This window comes from Hippichthys cyanospilos, chromosome 12 (genome assembly GCF_059441005.1).
Source record: "Hippichthys cyanospilos isolate Australia breed blue-spotted pipefish chromosome 12, RoL_Hcya_1.0, whole genome shotgun sequence".
In the NCBI taxonomy this organism is placed as follows: Eukaryota; Metazoa; Chordata; class Actinopteri; order Syngnathiformes; family Syngnathidae; genus Hippichthys; species Hippichthys cyanospilos.
In genome coordinates this window covers 2,876,009-2,889,275 of record NC_142380.1, presented here as the reverse complement: position 1 = coordinate 2,889,275, position 13,267 = coordinate 2,876,009, and the positions used below count along the sequence as shown (strand labels likewise).

Below are 13,267 nucleotides of genomic sequence, written 5' to 3'. Positions count from 1 at the left end.
AATAATCAGGTGCGCCTTATATATGGATCAATATTGAGATTGGGATTGGTAGATGGGGAACGAACTGATAAAGTGAGCTTTACCTGTTTCTTGTGTGTTTACAGTTGACATTGAGTTATTATGCTATTTTGAGTTATTATTGTTATTACTTTGAGTATTACTATATTGTGATTGAAAACATTTTAAAATATGTAAATAATTGAGGGTGCGCCTTATAATCCGGTGCGCCTTATACATGGAAACGTTTTAAAACGTCATTAATTGAGGGCGCGCCTTATAATGCGGAAAAACATCATCCAAGTACGAGATACATTATAAATGCCTTGTTTACATTTATTGATAAATAAGCAGCTTCACACTGCATAATTAGAGCTCATACAAAAGGTTACACATGCATTTGAAGAATAAAACTGATATGAGAAAAGAAGAAATATATAAACATGAAAATGTGAGACTAGTTTTTCAATGAAAAATGATCCAAATGTCCCTCTACTCTGCTTCAAAGCCACTTTATGTACACATTTTTTGGTAACAAATCATTTCGCCGGCAGATCCGCTCGGACCACGACAAAAACCGATCCTTGAGATACAGCGTGACGGGCCCCGGTGCCGACCAACCTCCCACCGGCATCTTCCTCATCGACCCCATCTCTGGAGAGCTCTCAGTTAACAAGCCGTTGGATCGAGAGCATATTCCCAACTTCCATGTAAGTCGAGCCCTAATGATTTCCTTACGATCCGCCTGTTTTGTTCTCTCTCTGGCAACGTTGTACTTTTGCCTCTGGTTGGTATGTGCTCCAGGGTCATGTGTAGCCTAAACAGTCTGCTCAGACTCAATAAAGACTTGCGGCGTGACGTGGCGCTCAGAGAACCGGATTTATCCGTCTGAGAATTTAAAGGATTTTGTCCGCGTGCGTGTGAATGTTAGATATACGATGATAACGCTTGGCTTTCAATGACGGCTCTACTGCGGCGACTTTTCGATGAAATGGCAATGAACTTTTAACAGCCTTTTGCACGTGCAAAAGAAGGAATCATGGCTGAAGGAGAACCTTGAGAATCGTGGGATAGCCGACTTAGCCGCCACTAGAGTGAATGTTCTTTGAAAGGCACTTAGGGACTTCTTAGTATTTACTCTTAAACCTTGAAAGCTCACTGGTGAGCTCGGAACATTCCGGGCCCCTAAACCAGGTTTTTATCACATATTATGTTGCATTATATTGACGTACTGTCAATAAAATATGAATACAATTTGCCAAGAAATCAATAAAAATAGCCTTTGGTGACCTCATAAAAATGGAACCGCACGTCCCAGTTTTGGTCACTGAGTTCATGATGAAACCTGCTCCAGAGATTTTTTTTTGGGAGGGGCGGATCTAGAATCATCCTTTAAACGTGACCTTGTCTTTCTTCAGCTGAGAGCTCATGCGGTGGACCTGAATGGAAACCAAGTAGAAAACCCCATCGACATTGTGATCAATGTGATCGACATGAACGACAACAGGCCCGAATTCAACCACCCCATCTGGAACGGCACCGTCCCCGAGGGCTCCAAGCCAGGTAACGTTAAAAAAAAATCGCATTGTCACACTGCATTCATTTGACTTTTGCGTAAATACCCATCGTTTTGCTCTTCCAAAAGGCACTTTCGTCATGACGGTAACGGCGGTTGATAAAGACGACCCCAAAACGGCGAATGGGATGATCCGCTACAAGATCTTGTCTCAAAACCCAGACAGTCCCACCTCCAACATGTTCACCATCAATAATAAAACAGGAGGCATCATTACTGTGGCAGCAGGTTTGGACAGAGAGGTGAGGAGCTTTTTTTTTTTTATGTTGCTTGCATTTTTCCCTTTTTATAGTCTGAGGTTTTTGTTGTCTCGTAGCAAGACAAAACAAAAAAGTGCCAAATATTTTGTTGCATCAGAATTCTGGCTGGGGAGGGGAAAAAAGAACAAGGAATTACAATGGCTGAAAATGAAATAAAATGAATAAAACCTATCTGCAGGATGGATTTGAGCTAGCAAACTCTCAAAAAATTGCATCGTTTTCAGATTTTTACAAAAAACATTTTTTTTTTCAAATAGGTTTTATGTTACGTCCATCCATCGATTAGTTCCTTTTACACTGACAGAATACAGACAAACTGTAGTTGTGGCAAGATGTGGCACATTACTGCCCCCACAGGACTAAAGCGGCATTACAAAGCTGCTGCATTATGTTGTTGTACTTTCCAAAGTCTCTCCATTCTTTGTTTCATCGCAACTCTACAATGCACGTTGATCTATCCTACACAAATGAGCCAAATGTTAAATATGATAGCAATCACAAGTCGGGCATGTTGGTTAATAGAGCCAATGAGCCAAAGTACATTTGCTGATTACCACCTAAATTACAAGCGGAGCCGGCCTGGGTTTTTTTTCCGCACATATTTAATCCGACAAGAATGTTGCACGCATCGCCGACCATCTTAATAATCCCCTCCCTTCACATTCTCCGTCCTCATTTCCAAAGCGCACGTCTTTCGCTTCTCCTTCTTTTGTGCTGTAAACAACCACCTTTTCCCCCTTAATTGGCTCACAGAGCTGTGGGAGGAAATAAATAAAATGAAATATAAAGCGCATGCCAGTTGATGTAATCCTAGTGAGGGCAATCTGGCTCGCTCGCCGCTCAATCACTTCCGCCTTGGGGCCGCCGTTTTATGTGCGACAGTCGCCACCGCGAAAGTAATTTGCCCCGTTCTCATTACCGAGCGACTAGTCCATCACCCGAGTAACCGTTAATGTGGAAGTAGTCATTTGTCAACTAGTGGCTGGTGTACAGTAAAGTGTAACAGTATTGCAACTCGCTCCCCCCCTACCGGGGGAATAAATCAATGTGCTATGTCATAGGAATAAGGAAGCCATTTGAACTGTTTCAATTGCACACATCAGCTTGCAAGGGGCGAAAATGAAAACAGCTTTGCAAACAAGATCAAATTTAGAAGTAAGTTGCTTCTTTTTCCAGTTAGTTTGCTCTTAATTTGAAAAGGAACGTATCAGTAACCGACTGTCAATTCAGTTACAGCAAGGTCAGCAGACCTAAAGGGAAAGTCTGTTCTTACAATTTTGTCCTTTCAGTTTATTGAATGTAAATTGCCATCATAACGTCTTTAGAAATGTATTTGTTGAGTCAATCGGTTTAAAAATTAAATAAGGCAAAACGACTCATCCTGTCAATACAGGAAATGGGAATCCATGTCGGAATGATGTCACGCAAGGTTTGAGACTCAAGGTTTGACTTCGGAGACATCCGACTGGACGTGACCATTTTGAAGCCTGTCGCCGTTAGCAACACAGATAAATACAGCTACGCAATCGGTATAGTTCTTATTTTCATCGCATTCCCTGTTTTCCATTGCAGAAAGTGCCTCAGTACACGCTGATCATCCAGGCCACTGACACCGAGGGCAACCCCATGTACGGCCTCTCCAACACAGCGACCGCCGTCATCAGAGTCACCGACATCAACGACAACCCGCCCGAGTTCACGGCCGAGACGGTGAGCGGTCAACACCTATCCGAGACGTGTCCGTCCGTCCCGGTGTGAATATGCACGCGCCGTTCTTTTGAGTTCACGTTCAGCCGCGCAAGCGGCCAGCCAGGCGTGGAGTCGCCGCCCCGAGACACACGCACGCAACAAGGGGGGGAGCGCGAAAAGCACTCAGAGCGAGATGTGATGTTGTTGCCGTTATGTTGTTAGGTGGAAAGGAGACGAAACGACGTGATAAGATACCTTTCGTGTCTGTTTACCCAACACTGGTCCCAGCACCGCTTAACAGTACGCGCACTCTTCTCCATCTCATGCTTTATTCACGCAGTTTTTCGGCGAGGTGCACGAAAACCGCGTCAACGTGATCGTGGCCAACCTGACGGTGACCGACAAGGACCAACCCAACACTCAGGCCTGGAACACTGTCTACAAAATCATCGGGGGCGACCCCACCGGCAGGTTCTCCGTGCCCACTGACCCCACCAATAATGAGGGCTTGGTGACAGTTGTCAAGGTAAGGCCGCTTTTTCAAAACTTAATTATATTGCCATGAGGGCTGCGACTAATGATGACCGTATTTTCCGGACTATAAGGCGCGCCGGCGTATAAGCCGCAGCAGCAAAAATAAAAAAACATTATGCCACGGATAAGCCGCACTGGACTATAAGCCGCAGGTATACGGTGGTAAAATGAAATGTAAATGTTCTTTATATATTTTTTGAATTGTGTACCAACTGCGACATCCTCTCTTCAACAGACTGAGCATGCCTGCATATTTAGACCCAACATTATATTTATAGAAAATGGATGGATGGATATTACCAACAGAATACTGCGGAGTTAAATAGCAGTTCAAACTCAAAATCAATACTTCCATAGCATTCTGTCTCCCGTTGTTTAATTGATAGATTATTTTAGTGAAAATTGCACTGCAAATAAATAATATATACAATCATAAATGTATAAATACAATCATACATACTGCATACCGTATATCAATTTACACAGCACAAAATTTTATACAAGGTCTTATTCAATTTAGACCTTTTTTTTAAATATATTTTTAATAATATATTTTAAAACTTTTTGAGCACAGCCATTGATTCACATCTTTTCAGTTCTGACTCCTTGAACACACATTTGCTTGACCAACGGGGAAAAACCAGCAGATAAGCCGCACTGGAGTATAAGCCGCAGGGTTTAAATCATGATGAAAAATTCACGGTTCATAGTCCGAAAAATACGGTATTTCAATGATGAATCATATGGGGGAAAAAAATTCTAGTTTCCCAACCAACATGAGCGAAAAAAAGAGTTAATACTAATAATAAATCGGATATACTTTAAGTGGTTTGAGCTCATTTACCGCCAGCCTTGTTAAATTGAATCTTTGACTCATATAAAGCAGCTATCAATGAAAAGCTCGGTTATAAAGTAGCTGTCAATGAAAAGCTCAGTAAAAATGGATCTCCTGACCGTGGCTCAGCAGTTAAGAATCTCCGCTTCAGATGGATACAGGAATGTCTTATTATTATGTACTGGAGTGATGGAGGCATGAACGCAGCGATCAACAATACAATCATTTCAGTGGCATTTAGGAGCAAGTTTAGCAGATAATAGTTGTTTATCAGCCAGATTAATTTGAGTCGTGTCTTCTCATTTGGATTTCAAACAGAAGAAGGTAATTAATAAGACGCTGGCGGCCTCGCCGCTCTCCATGAATTCACCAAGGCACCGAATCGTCGAGTCTATTGTGGGCTTTAACAGGGAGACTTTTTAGGGAGGGCGAATGGAAATGCTTTAATTTGCCTTGTTATTCTCACACCATTTTAAAGCGTTTAACGCGCATTCTCCTTCCTCGACGTATTTCACGCGGCGCCTTACCCTCTGCGCCCCCTGTGTTTTCTCAGCCTATCGACTATGAAATGGGCAGGTCGTTTGTGCTGACGGTGGAGGCCAGAAACGAGGTGCCCCTAGCCAGAGGCATCCATTCCCCACGTCAGTCCACCGCCACAGTCTCCATACGAGTGCTGGACGTCAACGAGAGCCCCTACTTTGATCCCAACCCTAAACTCATTAAACTGGAAGAGGGAAAGCCGTCGGAGTCCATGCTGACCACGTTCACGGCGCAGGACCCTGATCGCTACATGCAGCAAAGTATCCGGTAAGAGGTTTCAACCGAGCGGCTGCTATGTTGAAATCCAAACAGCGATGATACTGGCTCCCATCACTGAATATTCATGACTACGTGTGTGAAATTGATATGTTAGCTTGGCTGCGTCTTTGAGTGCCTTTTCTTTTAACCGTAGGTGCTTGTTGCACTTTTTTGTTTTTTTGTTGTTGTTTTTTTTAAAGCCAGAATGGAAGGTTTCACTGTGCGAAACCAGATTTTACAGTGGGCCCCGTGTTAGGAGATGAATCCGTTCCGCGGTTAGACTCGTAAGGTGAATTCACCGTATGGCGGGCAATCCAAACCTATGTTAAATAGCGTTTAGAACCCCAGGTAAAAACATCAAAGTTGTACATACGTATTAAAAATTGGTACCAAAAGGTACCAGAGAACAAAGAAGCGATAGAACAAAGCTTTACCATTCCGCCGTTTTGAAACGCGTGACGCTGACCAATAGCAGACCAGCATTGTAGTGACGCGTTGCATGAATGCATTGAGGGCAACAGAAAATAAGTGCAATTACCTAAAAACGCTTGCAGATGGAGTCAAAACACAAATACAGCCAAGCCCCTCGGGTCATGACAGTTGTTTTTGCAACATGATAAAGACGTAAGCCAGGGACGCTGTAACACGAGAGTCCACTGTAACTTTGACAGAAGTTCTGGAAGAAGATTATGAATGTGTGTTTTGTCTTTGGTCAGCTACACTAAACTGTCCGATCCGGCCAACTGGCTGAGGATTGATCCCAACAACGGGAGGATCACAACAATTGCCGTTTTGGACAGAGAGTCACCTTTTGTGAAGAACAGCATGTACAACGCCACATTCCTGGCCACTGACAACGGTACGTAACCATGCACATTTGTCCTGTTTATCTCCTTTCAATGTTTTTGTCGGGGCGCTTCAAATATACTATTGTCAGGAGAAGAGGCTCCTTATGAGTACGGATGTCAAATTGAGCCACCTGTGTGACGACATCAGACATCCACAATGCCTGAAGGTCAACCACTGACGACCTTAAAGCTAATGCGTTAACAACCCAAGAAGGATCCAGCCACACGGATAAATTCCTCCTTTTCCCTGAAGAGGATTTACCTCTGTTCGGGTTTACCCTGTTCCGCAGAGCATAACGTAGGCCAACAGGCTTAAAACTTTGCCAGTAAAGAGGTTTCTCAGTATTAATGGGTCAGGACTGGATGACTAGCTCCTTTGAGCGTGGCCTGAATGGTAAAGAAGCCTCTTAGCTCAGTGAATACATAGAGGAGCCTGAGAGGAGCGACAGTGGCCTCTGTTTTGCTGCTTTAGTATTCCCATCCTATGTCCTTGGTCAGGAAGACGTTCTCTCTCTCTCTCTCTCTCTCTCTCTCTCACACACACAGTATCCAAATGTTCTAATGCCACAGTCTTTCTGCCTGTCGCCTCACTAGAGATTAGTTTCTTAAATCAGTATGCAGTTTAGATGGGCCCAATCCCACCGGAGTACATAGGTGTTTGGAGACACAACAATTACCTTCCCTTCTCTGCCCACCGCACGGTGATTCCACAATCAGCTTTGCAGATTTCCATAAATATGTATGCATGTGTTTGGCGGCGATGCAGGCGATCCGTCAGCAACCGGCACAGGCACTCTGCAGATCAACTTGATGGACATCAACGACAATGCCCCGAGGGTCTTCCCCCAAGAAGTGGAAATATGCGAGAAACCCGAGCCCAACGCCATCAACATCACGGCCATCGACGGCGACTTGATGCCCAACGCCGGGCCCTTTGCTTTTGAGTTGGCTAACATGCCCATCGATGTCAAGAGGAACTGGACCATCACCAGAATCAGCGGTAAGAACGGAATGCAATGCTGCAGCTTCTTCAAAAAAAGTTCCGTCAGCATCTCGCGTCATCGTTTTATTTGTCATCGTTAGGATGAAAGAGTGTCTCAAAATAGCCGTCGCGCCACGATTTCATTGAGGATGGGAACACGGTCCAACTAAAATGTTTTGCACACGATGCAAAAAGAAACATTCAAAATGTGCTAGCTATAGCGACGTCTGTGTTGAAGTACAATGTATTTTTATTGAATAATACCATTTGGATAATCGCAGCGGGGAGTTTTAAGCTTAAGCAGCATTATCCAATGTCATTCGGTAGATTTGTGCGCCTCTAATCGAAAATCCTTGTTTTGGATTTTATATGCTAATGCTAGTTGGAATTTATCATTGATTCCATACACGTCCTAATACTGTATCTGCAAATAATGGCCGGGGATGTATTTGAACAATTTTGGAATAAAGGCCACCGTTACCGATGGCAGTAGAGTACTGCAGGTTATGTGGAGGCAATTACAGTCACGAGGCATTTTGTAGGTGTCGGTTTGAGGGAGGCATTCATCTCGTGCAGATGACATGCTGACCAACGAATTGGGGCGAGAGGCATTGTGAAACCCGTGTTGAGCGGGGAGCATAACCCAAAACCCAGTTGTAAGTAATCCCGACTTCTTTTGTCCTCCTCCGCAGGCGACTACGCCCAGTTGCGCCTGAAGATCGGTTTCCTGGAGGCGGGCATTTACGAACTGCCCATCATCATCACCGACTCGGGAAACCTGCCCCAGTTCAACACCTCCCACCTGAGGGTCAAAGTGTGCCAGTGCGACATCAACGGCGACTGCACTGACCAGCAGCACATCATGGCCGCCGGCCTGGGTACCGGCGCCATCATCGCCATCCTGCTGTGCATCATCATCCTCCTCAGTGAGTGTCACCTAAACGCCGCCGGCGCAGATTAGCACAGCAGCTAAACGCGAGCCCAACGATGATTAGATTAGCAGAGGATTATCAAACAAATATATGGTCGACATGCGGCCTGAAAGGCTAAGACACAGGATCCGATTACACGCGAATGAAAATATGAGCTCGATTCCGTTTTGTAATACGACGCCACGCGCGTTTGTGTGCGCGCGCCCGCCTCGCAGTTCTGGTGCTGCTCTTTGTGGTTTGGATGAAGCGCCGCGATAAAGAACGCCAGGCTAAGCAACTCCTCATCGATCCGGAGGACGACGTGCGAGACAACATTCTCAAGTATGACGAGGAAGGCGGCGGAGAAGAGGATCAGGTAGGAATGATGTCACACACACACACACACCAAATAAAACCTTTAATAACATTGTGGATTATTTCAAATGCCATGTAAGCGCTTGTTATTACTGCCAAGCTATCACTTATTTCAATGGAAAATTCCCACTTAAAAGGATGACTAAGTCTGTTTTGTGGTCCTGGATTTATGGTTCTGGAAAATGTCAAACATCTTAATGTATACATTCCTTATAATGCTGCCCCAAATATTTTGACATGTAAGCATATTCCTTGGCTATTTCAGCAGAAACAACAGATAAAAATTCGACTGCATTTGTTCAAAACAACTAGATATCGCGGTTAATATTTTGTCTGTGATTCACTCATTCAATGCCGGCTTTTTTCAGACTACTGAAAAATACTTGGGATATGAGTAAATCTGCTTACCACGTTGTTTTGCATGCACCATTAAAAACGCATCTGGCCACTTGCTGTCGACTGGAGATAACATCACTCGCTCGGGGCTCAGGTAACGACCAATCCCGGCTCACCTGTTGTCTCTATTCGGTCACGTATCCGTCACAAGCCGAGCCGTGATTGGGTGTTACCTGAGTTCCAAGTACGTGATGTCAAATATGTTTTCAAAGGCATTAATCGTGAATGAGAATAATTACAGACAAAATATTAACATTTACTGCTGAAAATGCATTTGTTTACATGACTTAATCGCACAATCTCGCTGCTCATATGGCTCCATCGCTGCTGTAAACATGGGATGAATCGATTTCTATAAATAGAATGATGTCCCTGAATTTGGACACACCTATCGTTACACCTTGAAGGGTAAAACATTTAGCAGCACAACAACATCATAGGAATACTTTAAACTCCCTCGTCTGTCACCAAATAGGGAGTTTGACAATTCAACTGTGAAGGTTCTGCATAAAGGCACGATAGTAGAATCGATAATACAAACACACCACGGTCCAGTTGTTTTGGGAAATAATAGACGTGCGTTCTTTTCACTTTACAACCCAAACACTCCCTGAACAAACGCCAGCGGCATAAATAAAGTCGCATCCCTGCATCTCGTCGCGCTGATCAGGCATGTAGCGACACAAATTCAATTGTCCTAATGACCCCTTGTTAGCACAACGGAATCAGTTCACGCGGGGGGGGGGAGGCAGCGTTATTCCACATAGGCTATTCTCTCGCAGCAACGCTTCGTATATCGCGCAAATAAGCGAGGGACCCCGCTCTGACCCGACGCAGCGGCAAATTAGCCCCGGAGACTTGTAATTGGTGCGCTGATGTCATTTGGAGACAGGCATCTGCTGTGCGCCAATAATGAAGCTCTGTGTAAGGTAACAATCTGACTACGAGACTGTCAAAACATCTGCAGGCAGGCAGCGCGCTCCCTCCCGCGCCTTTAATGCCCCGCACATAAAAAGCGCAAACTTTGTCGAGCGGGACGTGTCGAAAAAGGCGAGCGACGCCGCCGAAAAGCAAATTAAGCGCCGGCTGCCGTTTATTGAGAACGAACAAGTTTCCCTCCAAAAAAAGGCGCAAAGGACAGCGGGATAAAACGGCCTTGTCTGCGCCGTCCACTCGGTATTGGCTTCAAAAAAAAAAAACGGACCTGACTTTGCCGGCGCTGTGGTCTGTATAATACCCACCTCTGTTCCCCCTATCTGCCACCGGGGAGGAAATTGAAGTGTCAGTCCATTTGGTGCTCTCACAGTGTATGATTTTAGCCGCTGCTGCACCGAGAAGCAGCCACTATCACAGACAGACAGATGATCAAGTTGAGCTCAGAGAAAACAGCTGATTATATAGCTGCACCAGCATGCCGTTGCGCTAAACAAACGGATCAGTCGTCCGCATATTAACTCAGACCGGCCTGCGTCACACACGATTGAAAACCAAGGATTCCATACGTCACACCGTGTTTCTGACACGCGAGGTTGTCGAGTTTTCCAGCAAAATGTTTTTTGATATTGTGCCTGGAAATGTTTTCTTATGCAAATGTGCGCAGATTTTTCCGTGTGCCGTGTTTCACGGGGTCGCCAAAAAGAGTTTGTTGACAATTTGCGCGACGAGCGCGTGTTCTGCTTTCGATACAAACTGTTTAGCGCTTCTTTTATATACGGGCATTTTACTATAGTTATGAAGGGAATCGATAATCAATCAATCCTTATTTGACGACCGATTCATTATTGAGTCATCCTAAGTCAAAACCTTCCGAATTTCAGCCTCTTAACGGTACATGTTCTTTTATTTTGCCCTTTATGAAAGCTTTTGGGTATGGAAATTCAAACATATGAACTCTACTCGACAAAATCACAGTTTCCACCTCTACACTACTCAATTTTTTTCGGTGTCCATTGCGTCGCGGGTCCAAAAAAGGTAGTCCGGTCATAAAACGTGATGTAAATCTCTTGAGGCCATTGATTGGTCGGAGACATATGAATATGCGGCACAGAAAACTAGACTGTACTGCGTAGCATTGATGAGCGATTGGTTATTCCGCCTTATTCAGTTTACGTCACCGGTGTTGGAACAGACCTGTTACGAACCGGGCTCCAAATATTCACGTTTCAGAAGAATGACAAATGATGAAAACGCGTTTTCCTCAAACGTGCCATGTTGAACGTGGCTCATTAGCACCGGTGTCGCCCGTTTGTCGTTAGGCCTTCCCGCTCAGTACGGCTGAACACGTGGCAGTGTTTCAATTCCAGTGACCCCATTTAGTGTATGACCTATAAAAAATAAAAAAAACACACAGACACAGGCAGGAGTCAGCCTGTAACAAACCCAAAATGATGGATGGCATTCTTGTGTGATGACCACTGTTCTGATCCAAGTCTGCCTCGGGGCTTCCTGGCACGAGCGTACACACGCGTAATCCAGTCTGACAGGAGATGATACTGATGCATGCGGAGCTGCGAGAAGGTGTACTTTTCATTTATACATGGCGCTGTGGGCGAGCGGCTGTAAGTGTGTGCGCAGTAAGTGAGCAAAAGACACCTGTATTGAAACGGGATATTAGAGATGGCCGGATTAGGCACCATCCATCAGGCCTGGCTTATTAGGCACGCTGTATTTTCCGCCGCGCCGATACCATCCGGCAATTCACTTCCTCTCCCGGCCATGACTTAGCGTTGCCTTGGTAATGGTAATAGGATTAGCCGTGGCTTATGCATAGCCATGCCGCGCCTGGACATTGATTAGAGTTTGCGCTTCCTGCGGCCGCGGCGCATGCGTGCGAGCCCTCTCGGGTCGGCGGTCTCGTCATTTACGCCCCCTCCGTTTCCGTCCGTTCCGCAGGATTACGACCTGAGTCAGCTCCAGCAGCCGGACACGTTGGAGCCCGATGCCATCAAGCCCGTAGGGATCCGACGTTTGGACGAGAGACCCCTCCACCCCGAGCCGCAGTACCCCATGAGATCTGCCGCCCCGCACCCCGGAGACATTGGAGACTTTATCAATGAGGTGAAAACACTAAACCGCTCCACAAACGTATTGATGTTTGGATACAAAGATGAATGTGTAAAAGCAATGACGCTGAGTGAAATACTGTATAAATAAATTGTAGCATTCAAAATATAAATGATAAAAAATAAAACCTGACACTCATGTCTATTAGGACTGGACCATACGGGCAGAAAAATAAAATCTCCATTTTCTTCGATCATTCTAGGTCATCTATTTTATTATAGCTTGTGCAAAAAATAGGCATTCATAGCTTGTGCGTAGCTTTGTCCATTTATTGCCATTTTTAGTTGGCAAACTAAAACCAAAAAGTTCATATTTTGTCTATAATTAATTGATAATTGAATTATTTTTATGTATACATTGTTCTCTCGTATTCCGCGGTTAATAGACCGGAAAAAAAAATGCAAAAAAGTGAAATCTGTGTAGCACAACCCCATCACCCCCCAGACATTGTACGTACATAAATTTTATAAAATGTGCTTAGTAAAAAACTCCCCACCCTTCTTTTCCATGCCCAGTGATCTCTTAACCGCAGTACAGAGGTTGCTCGTTTCGGGCACAAACTTTCTTTTTCAACACATACGATGTGCTTGTGAGCAAAGAGTGCTGCTCACTAACTAAGCCCTCGCCAAAGAACTGCGCGCTACCGCTGCCCATTCCCACATTGCAGTTCAACCCGTCTTAAAAACCAGCCTCAATCTGTGTTGTCACTCAGTTCTATCTACCAACACCCACGTAATTCTCCACGCAGCTCAAATCCACAGAGCCTGAAGTCGTGTAGTTCTTGCCAAAACGCTTGATGAAGCAGAGCAGCGAAGAGCGGTAATTAGAACCTATAAAAACACGTTTGAACTTCATGCCAACTGACAACGACATCACCTGTGCCCAAGGCTCGAATAATGACCAATCACCGCTCACATGTGGGTCATGTGATGTTCCGTGTAAAGGCACCAGGCTAGGATCACGCACGCGTCTAAAGAAGCAAAAAAAAACCGTCGCAAGTTAT

General features: G+C 44.9%; 1 protein-coding gene and 1 long non-coding RNA gene across 2 annotated transcripts in view; one reads left to right on the top strand and one right to left on the bottom strand.

The window, feature by feature from the left end:
• Positions 1-13,267, bottom strand: part of LOC148414396 (uncharacterized) — a 107,483-nt gene that overhangs the window by 42,258 nt on the left and 51,958 nt on the right. The window lies entirely within an intron of this gene.
• Positions 1-13,267, top strand: part of cdh2 (cadherin 2, type 1, N-cadherin (neuronal)) — a 60,359-nt gene that overhangs the window by 42,214 nt on the left and 4,878 nt on the right. The window contains exons 5-15 of the mRNA XM_088428793.1: positions 552-707; positions 1,416-1,560; positions 1,643-1,815; positions 3,406-3,543; positions 3,863-4,048; positions 5,445-5,698; positions 6,406-6,548; positions 7,304-7,537; positions 8,212-8,445; positions 8,667-8,806; positions 12,094-12,258. Coding sequence (XP_088284919.1) covers positions 552-707; positions 1,416-1,560; positions 1,643-1,815; positions 3,406-3,543; positions 3,863-4,048; positions 5,445-5,698; positions 6,406-6,548; positions 7,304-7,537; positions 8,212-8,445; positions 8,667-8,806; positions 12,094-12,258 — 1,968 coding nt within the window. The remainder of the gene's footprint in view (positions 1-551; positions 708-1,415; positions 1,561-1,642; positions 1,816-3,405; positions 3,544-3,862; positions 4,049-5,444; positions 5,699-6,405; positions 6,549-7,303; positions 7,538-8,211; positions 8,446-8,666; positions 8,807-12,093; positions 12,259-13,267) is intronic.